This window comes from Falco cherrug, chromosome 1, assembly GCF_023634085.1.
Source record: "Falco cherrug isolate bFalChe1 chromosome 1, bFalChe1.pri, whole genome shotgun sequence".
Taxonomy (NCBI): domain Eukaryota; kingdom Metazoa; phylum Chordata; class Aves; order Falconiformes; family Falconidae; genus Falco; species Falco cherrug.
In genome coordinates, this window is record NC_073697.1 from 108,619,624 (window position 1) to 108,636,255 (window position 16,632).

The 16,632-nt window shown below is 69.2% G+C and overlaps 2 protein-coding genes across 9 annotated transcripts; one reads left to right on the plus strand and one right to left on the minus strand.

Annotated features, from left to right (window-relative positions):
* Nucleotides 1-704: 704 nt before the first annotated feature.
* Nucleotides 705-9,015, plus strand: ANKRD13B (ankyrin repeat domain 13B). 5 transcript variants are annotated; one of them, XM_055700649.1, is made up of 16 exons: nt 705-841; nt 1,179-1,270; nt 4,658-4,793; nt 5,000-5,124; nt 5,210-5,255; nt 5,505-5,648; nt 5,783-5,972; nt 6,090-6,156; nt 6,257-6,338; nt 6,410-6,474; nt 6,549-6,679; nt 6,787-6,944; nt 7,026-7,178; nt 7,271-7,431; nt 7,669-7,749; nt 7,838-9,015. In XM_055700649.1, the coding sequence occupies exons 1-16, from the start codon at nt 811-813 to the stop codon at nt 8,063-8,065; spliced, it is 1,890 nt and encodes a 629-aa protein (XP_055556624.1). In that variant the 5' UTR covers nt 705-810; the 3' UTR covers nt 8,066-9,015. The 5 variants fall into 5 exon arrangements, with proteins under 5 accessions (XP_055556624.1, XP_055556622.1, XP_055556623.1 ...); XM_055700647.1 differs by having other exon boundaries at nt 6,787-7,178; XM_055700648.1 differs by having other exon boundaries at nt 706-841; nt 6,787-7,178; nt 7,669-7,745.
* A 216-nt stretch (nt 9,016-9,231) lies between these two features.
* CORO6 (coronin 6) lies at nt 9,232-15,884 on the minus strand. 4 transcript variants are annotated; one of them, XM_055700655.1, is made up of 12 exons: nt 15,681-15,884; nt 13,175-13,374; nt 12,428-12,550; nt 11,852-11,981; nt 11,588-11,769; nt 11,338-11,457; nt 10,995-11,114; nt 10,509-10,613; nt 10,278-10,423; nt 10,149-10,206; nt 9,834-10,064; nt 9,232-9,723 (listed from the first exon to the last, which is right to left on the minus strand). In XM_055700655.1, exons 2-12 carry the CDS (start codon nt 13,370-13,372, stop codon nt 9,601-9,603), a joined length of 1,536 nt encoding a protein of 511 aa, XP_055556630.1. In that variant the 5' UTR covers nt 13,373-13,374; nt 15,681-15,884; the 3' UTR covers nt 9,232-9,600. The 4 variants fall into 4 exon arrangements, with proteins under 4 accessions (XP_055556630.1, XP_055556627.1, XP_055556628.1 ...); XM_055700652.1 differs by lacking the exon at nt 10,995-11,114; XM_055700653.1 differs by lacking the exon at nt 10,995-11,114 and having other exon boundaries at nt 13,175-13,488.
* Between the last annotated feature and the right edge of the window lie 748 nt (nt 15,885-16,632).

Consider the following 16,632-nt stretch of genomic DNA (forward strand, 5'->3'; position numbering starts at 1 on the left):
GTCCCGTTCCCAGTGCCCACTCTGGCACTGGGCACCCCACTGCCAGGCACCCCCACCTTACCCCTATCCCGGGCACACCTTGGGGTGCTGTGTGGGCAGCCAGGGTTGGGCTGGGCGTCCCAGGACACCAGGGACCCCTGTCTGTCCCAGCAGTGCGGGCAGGTTGCTGCACTGGGGATGTGTGGGGGTGGGCCACAGCACCCCGGGCTGCTCAGCAGGGGAGTTTGGGGGTGCTGGGCACCACTGGGCTCTGTTCCCTGCTCTAGGGTCATATATGCCCTCGCAGCAGGGGGGAAAACCCAGCCATGGCCATGGGGACCCTGCAGGCAGCCACGGGGGTCAGACCCTCACGGCACAGCCCCCCCCCCCCGAGCAGGAGCCACCGCAGCAGGGTCGCATCCTGCCCCCCAGCACCACGGGCCAGGCCGCCGGGCCTGTGCAGCCAGTGACCTCACCGCTGGTTGCCGAGGTGATGGCGCATGACGTCATGGGGCAGCGGGGCTGGCGGGGAGGTGGGGGATGCTGTGCGGGGGGGGGGGGGGGGGGGGGCGACCACCGCCACCTTTGTCAGGGCTGAGCGGAGTGAGGAGGGGGCAGCGGCCCGGGGCGGGGGGGCGGCGGGTGGGGGGGCCGCAGCGTGGCGCCGGCGGAGGCCCAGCCTCGCATTGTTCTCGGGCGGCAGCCGGAAAATGCGACGCCCGCCCGGGAGGAACGCGGGCGGAAAAGGAAACGGGGCTGGGGGGCCCGAGCCTGCCGCCGCCCGGGGGGGCTGGGGGCCCCCGTGCCCCCTGCCTTCGCCCCTGCCCCACCATGTGCCCGCCGGCCCATGGGGGGAGCGGAGGTCAGATGGGAAGGGGGAAATGGGGGGGGGGGGGGGGGTGTTAGGGGGGCTGAGCGCCAGCAGGGTGACCCCTTGCAACGCCCCCGCGGGGTGGGGGGCCACGGTGATGGGCTGAACGGTGCGTGAGGGGTGGGGGGGCCGAGGAGGAGGAGGGAGGGGGCGATGCGGGCAGGGTGACTACAAGTCCCATGAGGCCGGGCGGCGGGGGGCGCGGGGGGAGCACCGGGCGGGAGGTGCCGTGCCCGGCCCGCCCCGCGCCCCCCCGCCGCCCCGCCCCGCCCCGCCGCGCCCGCCGCGCCGCTCCAGCATGCACGGAGGATGCTCGCGTCTTGCTCAGGCAGGAAGGGGCCGGAGGGCAGGTACCCGCTGCACTACCTCGTCTGGCACAACCGCGCCCGCGACCTGGACCGGGAGCTCAGCGCCAAGCAGGTGGGGGGGGCGGCGGGGTAGGGGGGGAACCCCCGGGCACGGCCCGGTACGGCCCGGTTCGGCTCCGGGCTGATGCAATGCTGCCGGGCTGCAGCCGGGCTGAGGATGGAGATGAGGATGAGCGTGGGGATGGGGGCCCTCCTGCGTTGGCAGGGCTCGGGGGGGACGACGGGTGGCGTCGTCCCCCTGCACCCCCAGCCTGTGCCAGCGGCCCCCGGGGCCGGCACGGAGCGGTGGGTACCACCCGCAGGTCCCCTGCATCCCCTGCCGCACGCAGACCCAGCATCCCTCCCCACGTGCCCCCGGCTCCCTGCTAGGCCTCTAGCGGGTCCCTGGCACCCCGACTCGCACCCTGCTTCTTGGGGTGCTGCTAGCCCTGCTTCTCGGGGTGCAGCCCCCAGCTCCCCACCCTCAGACCGAGCCCCTCACGGGGGACACGCAGGGCTCTGGTGCTACCGGGATGCAGCCCCCCAGCCCCAAGGAGGCCAGGTGGCTTCCTCTCAGGGTAGGGGGACACACGGTGTCCCCCAACCCGGGACCCCCCAGCTGGCCGGTGATGGAGCAGGGCCGCAGGCGCATCCCCAGGCAGGTTCCCAGCCTCCCTCTCCCCGGTGGCATTGCAATTCAGGTAATTAAAACCCAGCCCCGAAGACGCAGGAAACCACAGGCGCTGGAGGGAGGCCGGTGGTGAGGTTGTGGTGAGCATCCCTGCTCCTCGGCCCAGCTCCGGGCACCCCAGGGTGCTGAGGGCCGTGCCGGATGGACCCCAGTGATGCACAAAACAGGGGGCCACCGTGCCGCGATGCTCCTGCCGGGATGCAGGCGATGGCTCCCGCCACACCCGCCTCCATTGTGGGGGCCAGCCGGGAGGCTGCGCCAGCATCACCCCCCACCCCATCACCAGCAGTTTTATTTCCGTGGTAATTCGGGGTCATTTTTCCCAGGAGCCCGGCGCGACAGAGATCAAAGCTGGGTGCAGGCGGCTCAGCAGGCACGGGGAAATGCAGGGGCTGCGAGGGTGGCTCTGGCCCCACTCACCTGCAGAGGGGTTTTCTAACCCCCCCAGCCCGGCCAGCAGTGGGGCTCTGCCATGGCCCCTCCTGCTGCCATTTGCAGGGTGAGAGCAGAGCCGGCCCTGTGTGCACCCCTGGGGTGCGTGGGGGGGCCCATGGGTGCTGTAGGCCAGGCACCAGGGCAGGTGGGGGTTTGGGGGAAGGAGGTGGGACCCAGCCCAGGCCGAGCCCCCCACCTCTGTCCGGGGTATCCAGGGACATGGCTTAGCCCTTCTCCCTGCCAGAGCACCCCCTGGGTAAGTGGGTTGGGGCTGGGTGTGATGCTGGGTGTCCCCCTGCCCAGGGGCTCTGCCCTCCCGCCACCCCAGGGACTGCACGGGGGCACTGGCACTGCATGCCCACCCCGCCAACGTGCGGGTGTTTGGGGTTGGGAAGTGCTGGGGCAGCTGGCAGTGTTGCTGCTCTCCATGTGCCCCATAAGGACACTGGGTAGGTCACCCCTGAATTGTCACCGTAAGCTGCCATCCACACTAGCCCCCACCCGGGGAGCGAGGGCCAGTGCGTCCCGTGGCAGGGACAGTGGGAGGACGCGGCAGGCAGGACACAGAGCCCCTTGTGCCAGGACACCCCCCACCACAGCCTGCCCCACCACGCGTGGCAGGGACCTGGGGCTGCACAGTGACAGCGGCACCCAGCACCCCCTCCCTCTGCCAACCCGTGTCCCCCGCAGCTACCCGGGAGCTGGCGCTGGGGTCCCCCACCCCGGGGACAGCCCTGGCAGAAGGGATGCACTGTGCCACATTCCCAACTGAACGCCATCCCTGTCCCTGTCCCCATCCTCGGTGGGTGTCACAGCCCCAGGACAGGCAGCGCTCCGAGATCCGTGCCGCAGCCCCCGTGCCGGAGCCGTGCCAGGGCCTGGGACCGAGCTCTTGCTGGTGAAAACTGGGTCACACCGTCTCCCCTGGGGCTGGCTCCAGGGCTGTGTCCCCGGAGCAGGGACCCTAGTCCTGCCTGGCACTGGGGCAGGGCTGAGGCTGGGGAGCCCTGCTGAGCCTGCGGCACCCGTCCCCCAGCTGGGGGGTGATTGGTTTAATTAGAGTCATTTCATTAGTGCAATTAAGAAGCAGCAGTCGTCTGGAGAGTGTTGGAGCAGCATGTTGGCTCCTGGGGAACTGGGGGGCTGTTTTGCTCTGTCAGTGGGGGCAGCCTGAGGGGTCCCCCTGCCTGGTGAGCCCCTGGGGATTGGGGGGGTGGCGGCATGGGGATGCCCACAGCCTGGGCAGGGGTGGGACGTACCTGGGGCAGAGTGACTGCAGGACATGCCCAAGAGCACAGCAGGGACGTGCTGCAGGTGAGAGCCTGGGCACCCCAGAGCCCACCCCCCACACCTGCCCAGCCCTAGACACCTCTGGGGTGCCCAGTCTCAGCTGGCACCTCTGGGTCCTGCACCCCAGGTTTGTTCTCCCATGGGTGGCCTCCCCAAAGCCCATGCCTTGACTGGGGGTTCATCCCCACGGCCTCCTGCCCGTCAGCATCCAACTGCCCCTCTCCTGCCACAAGGCTGGGTGCTGGGGTCGTAGAGGCTGCCCCCGCCCCCTGCTCCATCACCCCAAGCCACGTCCCCAGCCCTGGGCACGGGGGCAATGCCGCACCCTAGGCGGGGAGCAGGACCCGTGGGTGCTCAGGGTGCCCACCGCTGCCGCTGGTGGGCGAGGGATTCCTTGGGGCTGGCAGGGTGCCAGGCTCCAGGCTTGGCACAAACAATCGCAGCCCCAGCGCGCAGCTCCCCAGGGCCCGGGGATCCTCCAAGCAGCCGCTCCGCTCACGCAGCCGCCCCCGGCTCAGGCAGGGGAACACGTGCGCCCGCCGCAGCCCACGTCGCCCGCCGTGCTCCCGGCACCGATGGAGGGGGGCTGCCGGCAGCTGCTGCCTGGCAACTGGGCAGCAGCCCCCCCGCAACCTCCTAATCCCAGAGGTGGGGGGCTTTTCCCGAGCTTGCAGCTGCATTAAGCCACGCAGAGCTCTGTGCCGGGGGCATCCGTGCCCCCCGCTGCGCTGCCATGCCCTGCTCCATGCCTGTGTGGTGGGTGCCGCCCAGCCTGGCCATGCCGAGCCGTGCTGGGTGCTGGCAGCCCTCGCTGCACTCTCCCTGCCCTCCCTATGGGTCTGGCAGCAGCTGTGGGGAGCAGGGAGAGCCTTTTGGGGTGCAACTCTTGGGGGAGCTCAGGGATGATCATGCTCTCTGAGATACCATCAAACGTCGGCCGCTTTCCCTGGCCACTCCGGCCGGGAGCTTCATGTCTGTGGGGGGGTGCTGGGAGCCAAGGTCCGGCCACCCCAGCTATCCCTGAGCCCCCCTCCCTCCTGGCAGGCTGACATTGAGCAGCTGGACCCCCGAGGACGCACACCCCTGCACCTGGCCACCACGCTGGGCCACCTCGAGTGTGCCAGGGTGCTGCTGAAGCATGGTGCCGATGTGGGCAAGGAGAACCGCAGTGGCTGGACAGGTGAGCTGGGGGGGCTCACTGCCTCCCTCCTCCATCAGCCTGCCCTGGCACAGGCACGGGCACGCTCATCCTGGTGCCACAGCTCCCCGAGGGACAGGTCACGCGGTGGTACATGCACGTGGCTCCTGTGCAGTGGCCAGCGGTGCCATGCCATGCCACACCGTGCTGTGCCACTCCCCTGGGCACGGCCCCTCTCTGCCCCGCAGTCCTGCAGGAGGCTGTGAGCACCCGTGACCTGGAGCTGGTGCAGCTGGTCCTGCGCTACCGTGACTACCAGAGAGCCATCAAGCGCCTGGCTGGGATCCCCATCCTGCTGGAGAAGCTGCGCAAGGTGACCTGCCTTCAGCGGGGGCCGCCAGGGCGGAGGGGGGGACACTGGCCACGGGCTCCTCCTGACCCTGCTGTGCTCTCCGCAGGCCCAGGACTTCTACGTGGAGATGAAGTGGGAGTTCACCAGCTGGGGTAAGCTTGGGGCAGAGCACGACTGGGGGGGAGTGGGAGTTTCCCAGCAGAGTCCCCCAGCCCCAGCATCCATCCCCCAGCCAGTGGACACCTACCCCCTTGCCCTTCGCCCCCCATGCTTGCAGACCACCTTGTCCCGCCAAGGCGTCGGGTTCCCAGATGCATCCCCGACCCAGTTCAGTGCTGCCAGCCCACTCGGGGGTGTAGGGTGGCCCCATCCCCAGCTGGGCTATCGCCATCTCTCCCCAGTGCCGCTGGTGTCCAAGATCTGCCCCAGTGACACCTACAAGGTGTGGAAAAGTGGCCAGAACCTGCGGGTGGACACCACGCTGCTGGGCTTTGACCATATGACCTGGCAGCGGGGCAACCGCAGCTTTGTCTTTCGGGGACAAGGTGAGCTGGCATCGGGGTCCCCCCCTGCCCTCCCTGGGGAGCACTGGCAGAGCCCCTTGGCACTGCAGTGGGGCTGGGTGACGTGGTGTGGGGACTGTGGTTGTCCCAGTGTACGTTGACCCATCTCCCTGCAGACACCAGCGCAGTGGTGATGGAGATCGACCACGACCGGCGGGTGGTTTACTCAGAGACGCTGGCCTTAGCCAGCCACGACCAGGAGGTGCTGCTGGCTGCTGTGCAGCCCACCGAGGAGCAGGTGATGGGGCGGTTGACGGCCCCCGTCGTCACCACCCAGCTTGACACTAAGAACATCGCCTTCGAGAGGTGGGCTGGGGGCGGCACCAAGCCCACCCCCAGGGCTGTGCAGCCCCCCGGGGTGCTGGCACCTTGGGCTGTCTGAATGAGACTGTCCGTTGGTCACGGTGCCCTGTGTCACCCCAGGAACAAGTCCGGGATCCTGGGCTGGAGGAGCGAGAAGACGGAAATGGTGAATGGGTACGAGGCCAAGGTGAGGGGCGAGGGGGTGGGCTGCCGGGGGTGGGGAGCTACGGCCTGTTGCGACGGGGCGGGGGGGGATCCACCTCTGCCATTCCCCACTCCTCGCCCAGGTCTACGGCGCGTCCAACGTGGAGCTGATCACGCGGACACGGACCGAGCACCTCTCGGACCAGCACAAGGGCAAGAGCAAAGGTGGAGCCGGCGCAGACCGGGTGGGCAGGGGGCTGCGCCGACCCTGGCCCTCACCCCCTCCTCTCCCGCAGGCAGTAAGACCCCTCTGCAGTCCTTCCTGGGCATTGCCGAGCAGCACGTGGGGCCCAACAACGGGGTGAGTGTCCCAGGGGTCTGGGGGGCAGCCCCGCAGTTGGACCGTACCCCTCAACCCGCCGGGCTGTCCTGCAGACGCTGATCACGCAGACCCTGAGCCACGCCAACCCCACTGCCATCACCCCCGAGGAGTACTTCAACCCCAACTTTGAGCTGGGCAACCGGGACATGGGGCGGCCCATGGAGCTCACCACCAAGACACAGAAGTGAGGGGGGAAGGAGCGTGTTGGGACCCCCTTGTCATCCCCCTGATCGCTGCAGAGCCCCCGGGAGGGCAGGCAGGGGTCCCCAGCCCAGCACCTGTCCCCGGCAGGTTCAAGGCAAAGCTATGGCTGTGCGAGGACCACCCGCTGTCCCTCTGCGAGCAAGTTGCCCCCATCATCGACCTCATGGCAATAAGCAATGCGCTCTTCGCCAAACTGCGGGACTTCATCACCCTGCGCCTCCCGCCCGGCTTCCCTGTCAAGATCGGTACGGGGGGGGGTCTTTGCTGCCAGCATGGGTGGCACAGCCAGCTTCCCTCCCTGCTTTTGGTTTTTCCCTTTCCCGCAGAAATCCCCATCTTCCATATTCTCAACGCCCGCATCACCTTTGGGAACCTCAACGGGTGCGACGAGCCCGTCAGCTCCCTGCGGCACAGCCCCAGCAGCGAGGCACCCTCGCCCAGCAGCGACTCCTCCAGCGTCAGCAGCTCCAGCTCCCTGAGTATGTGGGGTGGGGGGGACATGGCTGGTGGCAGGGGGGGTGACAGACACATAGGGGGGTGCCCAGCCATGCCGCCACCTGTCTCCCTGCAGCCTCGTGCCGGGTGTGTGAGATGGACCCGGCGCTGTTTGAGGTGCCGCGGGGGTACAGCGTGGTGGGCACCCACCAGGACGCCCTGCGGGAGGACGAGGATGACCTGCTGCAGTTTGCCATCCAGCAGAGCCTGCTGGAAGCGGGCAGCGAGTACGACCAGGTGGGTGCTGCCACCCCCCTGCCACCTCCTCCCTCCCTGGCTGGGGGACCCTGCTGCCCACCCTGTCCCCATGCTCACCCCAGGATGCTCACCCCACCTTGCCCTAACCCTGCATCCCGTGGTGGTGGGTTGGAGCTCATGCCAGGGGCCCAGGTTTTGTGGTGCTGGGGGATGGTCAGGTTTTGGGGTGCTAAGGGGTGGTCCCACCCTCCAAGCACCCCTCTGTCTGGGCCACAGGTGACCATTTGGGAAGCACTGACCAACAGCAAGCCGGGCACCCACCCCATGTCGCACGAGGGCCGCCGGGGAGACAGGTTGGTAAGGTCCAGCCAGCCCCCCTGGAGGAGCGGGAGCGGGTGCTGGCCTCACGGGGGACCCGCGCTGAGACCCTGCCACCCCCCGCCAGGACTCCCCAGCACACGGCAGCTCCCAGGCCCCCCGTTGCCCCAGCCCCAGGGGGCGGCAGGGGGCCCAGCGCCCTGTTCCCCAGCTATGCGGAGCAGCTACGGCTGGCCATGGCACTGTCGGCGCGGGAGCAGGAGGAAGCCGAGCGCCGGACGCGGCAGGAGGAGGAGGACTTGCAGCGGATCCTGCAGCTCTCACTAACGGACAAGTGACCCCGCGCCCCTGCTGAGCCCCCCCACCCCAATGGGGCTGGGGACACGGCCGGTGCCGTGTATGGAGACACGGAGGGGGACTGGGGTGGGGGGAGCCAGCCCAAGAACTGCGGAGGGCAAAGGGGGAGGGGGGTGCAGGATTTGGCCCTGGTGTGAGGGAAATCCTCCCCATAGCCGGGGTGGTGCTGGGGGGGGGGAGCACCCCACAGCAGGATAGGGTGCGGGTGGGTGACAGCCCTGCAGCTGGGGTGGCAGGGACCAGGGGGGACAACCCTATGGACTGTACCCCACCCCTGGGACAGTCCTAGCGCCCCCCCCAACCGTCCTATGGGGTGCTGCTCAGCCCCTCGCCCCGGGAAGGCGGTGAGGGGCACATCCTGCCCCAGATGGGGGGGGCCTACTGGTCACAGGGGGCCCTGGGGTGCCTGGGAGCCCCCCGGGGCCATCCCAGCCCCCTCGGCCCCCCTGCCCAGGCGCTACCAAGTGCACTTACCCGGGAGCTGCTCTGCCTGCCAACGGGGGGGGCTCAGCCCCATTGCACCCCACAGCCAGCGCGGGGCTGCACAGCCGCCCCCCACCCCAGCACGGGGGTCTGCTGGGGCAGCCAAGGGGGTGCTTGCAGAAGCCCACCCGGTGTCACCCCCACCTTAACTCCTGCTCGCAACCCCCTCCGCCCTGCTCCGATGCCCCCCCTCCTTGGCAGCACTGCACCCCCTTGTCCTGGGCGCTGACCCTGAGAGAAACCTTATGTCAAATGGTGCTAACCCCTGGCCCCCCCCACCCTGGGCTGCTCCTCCTTTGCACACGGGGGGCTGGGGGCTGTGGGGGGGGCTGGGCTCGCTCCCCTGGGACTTTTCGTAGCTGGCGCCCCCCCCTCATGCACCCCTACAAGCGACATCTGGGCCAGGGCCGAGGGAGCCTGAGCTGCTCCAACTGCGGCCACCACCAATAAATGCTCTTTAACGTTTGTCTCTGCCTCTCTCCGCCTGTGCTGGGGCTGTGCGGGCAGCGGGGTGCAGGCAGGGGCCCCCCCCGGCATGGCAGCCCCACGACCCCGGTACCTGCCACACGGCCATGGGCAGCTGCGCCCTTTATTAAAGGGGACCCAGGAGCAAAGAGCTGGTTGGGAGCACCCACGGAGGGGGGCGATGGGGCAGGGGGAGGCACGGGGGGGGGGGGGGGGGGGGGGGGGCTGATGGGGGGGGGTAGCACCGTACCCAAGCGCATCCTGCCTGGGGGGGTGGCCCAACAGCTCCCCCGTCCTGGGAGGATGCTGGTGTCCAGCTTGCAGGTCCCCAGGAGGGATGCTCAGCATCCTGCCCAGCAGGTGGGACCCCCTCGGGTGCTGCAGCAGGGTGCTGGTGTGCCAGGCCACCTCGGGAGGAGGATGCGACCGATGCCAGTGGTGATGGGGGGGTCAGGGTCCGACCCCCTCCCTGCAGCCTCGGCTCCTGGGCGAAGAACATGGCTCTGGGCTCCTGCCCTCTGCGGGGACTCGGCTTTAATCCCCGGGAGGGCCGGGGCAGTCCTCGCCCTGCCCGTGGCAGCCGCGCTAGTCCGTGCCGTTGGTGAACTGGCAGAGTTTGTTCTCCAGGTCGGAGATGCGCTTCTCCTGCGCTTGGACCGTCTCCTTCAGGGCACGGATCTCCTCCAGCACCTCCTCCAAGGCTGACTGCTGCAGGGGGGGAGACGCAGGGTCACCAGTGAGCCCCCTCCAGTCCCTCCAACAGCACCCTGGGCAGGGGGACAGCCCCGCTGCAATGCCCCCGTCCCCAAGACACTCACAGAGAAGTCGGGATGGCAGGTGGAGTGGCTGCGGCGGGGGCCTGGGGGGGGCTTATTGTCCAGAATGTTCTTCTTGACCACCTTCAGCTCCCGGTTCTTGATGGGGACGTAGCCGTCACGCAGCGAGATGAGGATGGGCTCCGCATCCTTCCCCGACAGCCACTCATCCGCCTCCAGGGCCGGTTCGGGGCCCGGCGTGTCAGGGTACAGGTCATCCTGGAAGAGGTCTGACTGCGGGGGCAAGGGAGACCACGGTGAGAGGGAGTGTGTCCCCCCAGGACCCCCCTCATCTCCCCAAGACACCCCCGGGCTCACCTTGCGCGGCACCGTCATGACGATGGGCTCGCACTTGCGCTCGTGCAGCTTGAAGAACCTGCATGGGATGGAGGCAGTCAGGCTCTGGCTGCCCCCCCCAGACCCCCAGACCCCCCCCCAAACTCCCACCTGGCAATTTCACACTTGCTAACGTCCAGCCCACGCTTGGGCATGAAGCCCATGCCCCGCTGCGGCTCCTTGCTGCTGTAGGTGTTCAGGTAGTGCACATAGGGTGCCTCGTCCGTGATCTCAAAGTATCGGATGCTGCTGTCACCCTGTGGGTGTGGAGATGGGTGTCAGCCCGCCCTGGCCACCCCCAGGGACAGGGTGGCACAGGGGGGTGCACCCCAGGGGTGTTACCTTCCCACAGAGGTAGACGATGCTGGAGTCGGGGTCGTAGAAGGGCAGCAGGACCCCATTGCTCGTGTCCATCTCCTGCAGGGCGATGGGCTCCTCGAAGTTGTTCTGTGGGGATGGAGCAGCGGGGGGGGGGGGGGAGTTAGTGGTGGCCCCGAAACCCCCACCCCAGTTAGTCACACACGTTAGCCACGGCACACTGTGGGGACGGGACTCACTCCCCCCCCCCAGGATACACAATCCCCCCCGGCACCCCCTGTCCCACTCCTGCTTACCTGCACCATCAGGTGCTCCCCAGCCTGGCTGGCCCCCCCACCAGTGCTCCCCGCTCCCCCCAGCACCCTCCCCATGCCCAGCACAGCACAGCACACTTGGGAACTTGGCATCTTTGGGGGAGGGGGGATGCAGCTGCACCCCATCCCTGGGCAGGGGGGGCAGAGGGGCGGGGGGGCCAAGTTCCCGGGGCAGCACTCCATGCGGCCTCGTTACCGGGTCCCACAAGCCCAGCTCCCGCTGGCTCATCCTGGTAAAGCCCGTGGTAAAGATGAGTCCTTCCCGTGTGAAGATGGCCCGCACGGGCCTCAACCCTTCGTGGGGGGCAAACCTCTCCTGGGGGAGGGGGAGAGAGTCAGCACGGGGCATGGGAAAGGGGGAAAATGGGGGGGGTCCGGGTCCGTCCCCCAAAACAGCCGCTGAGTCCTGCTCCTGGGGAGCGCACGAGGCTCCTGGGGTGCGTGTGCTGCCGGAGAGCGTTCCCGGCATCCCTGGCTCGGCTGAGCTCCGCGGGGTCCCCCGGGGCGGCACTGGCTGGGTGGGAGCTGCTGTCTCGTACCAGGTCCCAGAGGCCCAGCTGCCGCTCGCTCATCTTGCTGAAGCCGGTGGTGAAGATCTTGCCATCGGCCACGAAGATGGCGCGGATGGGGCGGGCGCCGTCGTGCGGTTTGGCTTTCTCCTGCGCCGGCCGTTAGCGGGTTAAAACCAAACACAGAGACGCGCGGGTGCGGGAGGTTAGTAGGGTCAGGAGGCATTCGGGGGGGACCCCGCGGTGGGACGGTGGGGGGGGACATGGTGGAGGCACTCACCGCCACGACCTGCTGCTTGCGGGGGTCGATGATGCGGACTTTCTTGTCCTTGCAGGTGGTGACGAGGAGGCTGCCATTGCGGTTCCAGCCCACGTTGTAGATGAGGTCGGTGTGTATGTCGTCCAGTGCCAGCAGCATCTCCCCCGTGCCCACGTTCCAGAGGATCACCAGGTTGTCACAGCCTGCGGAGGACCGATGGAGTAGACACCATCACCCCACATGGATACCCCTGTCCCCCGGGAGGGTGACCCGGGACCCCCTTACCTGCGCTAAGCAGGACGTTGCGGGCGGTGGGGTGCCATGAGATGATGCTCACCCGCTTGGAGTGTCCCTCCAGTGTCACCACCGGCTCCGTGATGTTACGCATGGGGACATAGTCAGGGATCTGCCACACCTGGGGGGAGGATGGGGAGCAGGGCGTGGGGTGGGGGGGATCACCCCATGTGTGAGCGCTAAGCGGCTGAGGGCCTCGGAGCCAATTAACCTCATCTTTAATCCCAGCTCAGGCTGCGGGGAGGGTGGCGAGGGGATGGTGGCGGCAGCACCTCTGTCCTGGGGTGTATCCCCAACACTCGGGGTGCTGGTGGGCACACGGAGGAGGGCACGGCTGGGGTGCAGCCCCCAGCCCCCAGCTATTCCTGGGTGCTGAGTCGCCGGGACGGGTATATTTAGCACAAACTGCTGCATCATGGAGAGAGCAGCCGCCGCCAGCGCAAACGAATGGCACTGGGGCTAAAAATAGGCCAGTGACACTTCGCAGGCAGCAAAGGGGGGGGAGAACGCTCCGCACCGCTCCCCAGCGCCCACTGCCCCCCTCCCTCCCGGGGTCCAGCCCCTCACCATGACTGTGGTGTCCTCCGAGGCGCTGGCAATGACGTTGTCGTTGTGGGGACACCAGTCGATGTCCAGCACAGGTGCCGTGTGCCCCGTCACCAGCGGGTGGTTCTTGTCCACCCGGCCTGTCTGCAATGCCGAGGTGCTGGGATGAGCCCCCAGCAGCTGGGGGGGACCCTGCCAGGTGTCCCCCAGGCCCCAGCCTGGCCATTGTGTGGAGATGTGGCACAAGTGCGGATGTGCAGGGGGTCCCGGTGGTGGCCAGAGCTTTGCACCCACCTTGAATGGGGAAACTGAGGCACGGAGTGGGAATGGGGCCCCGTAGGGACACAGAGGGAAATTATGTGCCTTGGGAGAGGTTGTTTTGTGTCCCCTCTGATGGCAAGGAGGGGCTGGGGACCCCCTCCCAGCCCCTTTGACAGGATGGGCAGGGCAGAGACCCACCCCACTGGGATGCTCCCTGGGCACCATGTGCCCCAGGGAATTTGGGCTGGGAAGAAAGCAGTCAGGGGCTTCCCACATCACCTCGGTGGCCCCTGGGATGTCACCCTTCACAGGTGCCGATGATCAAGCCAGGCTGTCCCTGCCCCGAGCCCCCACATGAGGATGGGGATGTTGGGACAAAGTTGGGGGGCTCTGGGGCCACAGCAGCCCCCCCCAAAAGCAGAGCCCCCCCCCAAAAGCAGAGCCCATCAGCATGTTCCCACACAATACATCCTCGGGGGGGAGGGTGGGCAGGCCCTGGCTGCTCACCTTGGCAAGGGGCAGGACGATGAAGGCCCCCCCGCCACCAGACTCCACGATGATGGCCACAAACTTGGGGTTGACCGCACAGAAGGAGCTGTCGCACGTCACCTTGGAGACTCGGATGTCCTCGTACATCTGGTCGGCCTTCACCGGCTGCCCGAAGACATGCCGGAACTTGCTCTGGCGCACCACGCGGCGGCTCATGGCTGGGGGGCGCAGGGTCAGGCCACGAACGCCCCCCAGCACAGCATGGAGGGGTTTCGACCCCTCAGGCCTCGTGCTCTGAGAGACCCCCTCCTACCCTGGGCACAGGGGTAAGCCTGGGGGGACAGAGACGGTGGGGGATGAGGGGGCAGGATGGTGCCAGACACAGTCCTGGCCCCGTGGTGGGGACCGGGGGCAGCCCTCGTGCAGGGGCGTGTGGGTGCTGCAAGCGCTGAGGACCGGCATCCTGCGGTCAGAGCCGCTTGACAGCTGGGCAGGGACATGGCCGTGCCATGATGCGCAGCTGTGCCGTGTCCTGCAGCCCTGCTGTGCCCTGTGGCTGTGCCGTGCCCTGCGGCCATGCCATGGTGCGCAGCTGTGCCGTGTCCTGCAGCCGTGCTGGGCCCTGCAGCCCTGCTGTGCCCTGCGGCCGTGCCGTGCCCTGTGGCTGTGCCGTGCCCCACAGCTGGCATTGGGGTTGGCACGTGAGCGGCTGCAATAGAGAAGTGGGGCTGAAGGGGGGTTTGGGGCAGGCACGGAGGTGCCATGCACCAGGTCACAGCTCGTCCCTTCGTGCCCCATCCTGCATCGGTGGCCTGAGGTCACCTGGCTGGACCCAGCACACAGGACGGAGGCTGTGCCTCCAGCATTGCACACACACCCCGCAGGCCCCCAACCCACTTGCTTGGCACTGACCCTGGGGAGGGCTGGAGCTGGCCCAGCCACGCAGCCCCATGGGCACGCTGGGGTGCAGAGGAGCCCCCCGGGTGGTCCCCAGCCCTCAGCCACAGCTGGGCACACTGCCCACAACCACCCATCTCTGTCCCAAGCCTGCCCTGCTCCTGGGACCTGCCTGGGGGGCACTGAGCCCCTCAGCACCCCAAACCCCCCTGGCTGGTGCTCTGCAGGACCCACGAGCCACTGACCGCCCCAGGGACACCCTGTGCTCTGCTGGGGCCTCAGCCATGGCCAGGGGCTGTCCCCAGCCCCCAAGGACAGGCTTGCGGGGCCGGTGTGGGCACTGTTAGGGGCACATCAGCCCCTTCGCGTCCCGGCCGGTGGCGTTTGGCCAGGGGTCCCCATGGCCCTTGAGCATCATCCCCAGCCTGGCACAACAGGTGTGGGCTGGAGCGGGGCGCCAAGGGGGCCTGAACCCCTGCTGCCCAGCAGGGCTGGGTGCCGGCACCACTGCTGTCACCCCCCTGGCCCTGGGCACGGCTGGGGAGAGCAAGTGGGCTCCGTGGGGATGCCCTCCAGGTGTTTTGCAGCACCTCATCCATTGCCAGTGGGAGCAGAGCTGGGGGTGCAGTCTTGCAGGGGAAGGGGCGATGGCCTGGCCGGCTGGGCAGAGTGCATGCGGGGTGCAGGCAGGGTGCAGGCAGGGTGCGGGATGCAGGAAAGGTGCAGGCAGAGTTGAGCAGAGTGCTAGCAGTGTGTAGGGTGCAGGGTGGGCTGGGTAGGGTGCAGGTGGGGTGCAGAGTTGGACAGGGTACAGGCAGGACTGATGGGGTGCAGGTAGAGCTCTGGAGGGGTGCTAGACGGGCGCAGGCAGGGCTGAACGGGGCGCAGGCAGGGCTGAACGGGGTGCAGGCAGGGTACAGGCAGGGACCAGCACAGACCAGCACAGGGGACCTTGCAAGCAGGGTGCTAGAGGTCTGCAGGCAGGGTGCTAACAGGCTGCAGGCATGACAGCTGGATGGGGCGCAGGCATGATACAGGCAGGGTGCAGGTGAGGTCGGAGGGGTGCAGGCAGGGTTGAGGGGTGCTAGCAGCATGCAGGCAGGGTCAGGCAGGGTACAGGCAAGGTGCTAACAGCATGCAGGTGGGGTGCAGGCGGGGTACAGGCAGGGTGCTAGAAGCATGCAGGCAGGGTTGAGAGGTGCTAGCAGCGTGCAGGCAGGGTGCAGGCGGGGTACAGGTGGGGTCGGAGGGGTGCTAGCAGCACGCAGGCAGGGTGCTGGCAGGGTCGGAGGGGTGCTAGCAGGGGGCAGGCGGGGTGCTGGCAGCAGGCAGGCGGGGTCAGGCGGGGAACGGGCGTGATACAGGCAGGGCGCAGGCCAGATGCAGGGCAGGGTACGGGCCGGACAGCCCCGCTCCCCGCGCCCCGCTGCCCGGCCGTGCCATTACGTTGCCACAATTGAATCCGCAGCGGCTGCTCCGGAACGACCAGAGGTCACTTTCCAAATATAGCCGCCTCCTGCGGGCGGCGGGCCGGGGCCGGGGGCTGGGGACCCCCCGCCCGCCGCCCCCCCCCGCCCCCGCCCCGGCCCCGGCCCCGGCCCCGGGCCGCCCGCGCTCCCGCTCCCACCTGCGCTCCGCGGTGCTGCGCGCCCGGCGCTGCGCTGCGCCCCGCTCGGCTCCGCCCGGCTCGGCCCGGCCCCGCTGCGCTCCCCGCCGCCCGGCCCGGCTCGGCCCGGCCCGGCCCGGCCCCGCTCGGCTCCGCTCCGCCCGGCGCGGCTGGGCTCGGCACCGCGCAGCGCCGCTGCCGCAGAGAACAGCTGAGCCGAGCCGGGCGCCGGGGCCGGCACAGCCCCCCCGCGGCGGGCACCGGGAGAAGGGGGGGCCCGGCCCGGCCCCGCCTGCCCCCGCACCCTGCCCGGCCCCCCGGCCCGGCCCCCGCCCCCGGCGCTGCCCGCAGGGATGGGGTCGGCGCTGGCAGGGCCCTGGCTCCCTCCCCGTAAGCGGGGGGTCGAGGCTGCCGGCAGCCCCCCTCCCCACGGCCCCGCGCTGGGGGGGCAGGAGCAGCCCCTCCGCCCCCTGCCGCCGGGCAGCGGCTTCCTACAGCACCGGGCAGAGCCGGGGGGAGGGTCAGACCTCAGCCCACCCCCCCACCCCCCCCGGGGCTCTGCCCGGGGCTCTGCCCGGGGCTGGGGACTGCGACCCTGCGCTGGTTCCCCCCCCACCCCGGGGCCAGCCCAGCCCCACGGAGACCACGGCCGCTGGGGTGTTACTGGGGGGCACCACGGGATGTAGAGGGGGCTCCCGGGGGTGCTGGGGATGTACCGGGGGGCACCATGGGGCGCAGGGGGGGCTCCCAGGGGTCATGGGGATGCACCGGGGGGGCACCATGGGGCACAGAAGGGGCTCCCGGGGGCTGGCCCCGGGGGTCCCCACACCCACGGCACCCCCAGGGCTCCCTTTCCCCTCTCCCCCCGGAGCAGGGGGGCTGCACACCCGGGGGGTGAGCCCACACCAGCGGCGCCCCGCGCAGTGGGATGGGCACGGCCCGTTCCGGGGGGGGGATTGGGGCTCGCAGAGCC

Coding starts and splice junctions, on each gene's coding strand:
- ANKRD13B (XM_055700647.1), top strand. CDS start 811: ATGTGCCCGCCGGCCCATGGGGGGAGCGGAG. Junction 6,157..6,256: donor TGAATGGGTACGAGGCCAAG/GTGAGGGGCGAG, acceptor CTCCTCGCCCAG/GTCTACGGCGCGTCCAACGT. Junction 7,750..7,837: donor GCCGCCGGGGAGACAGGTTG/GTAAGGTCCAGC, acceptor ACCCCCCGCCAG/GACTCCCCAGCACACGGCAG.
- CORO6 (XM_055700655.1), bottom strand. CDS start 13,372: ATGAGCCGCCGCGTGGTGCGCCAGAGCAAGTTCCGGCATGTCTTCGGG. Junction 10,614..10,994: donor AGCTGGGCTTGTGGGACCCG/GTAACGAGGCCG, acceptor CCATCCCCACAG/AACAACTTCGAGGAGCCCAT. Junction 9,724..9,833: donor CCTGCCATCCCGACTTCTCT/GTGAGTGTCTTG, acceptor CCCCCCCTGCAG/CAGTCAGCCTTGGAGGAGGT.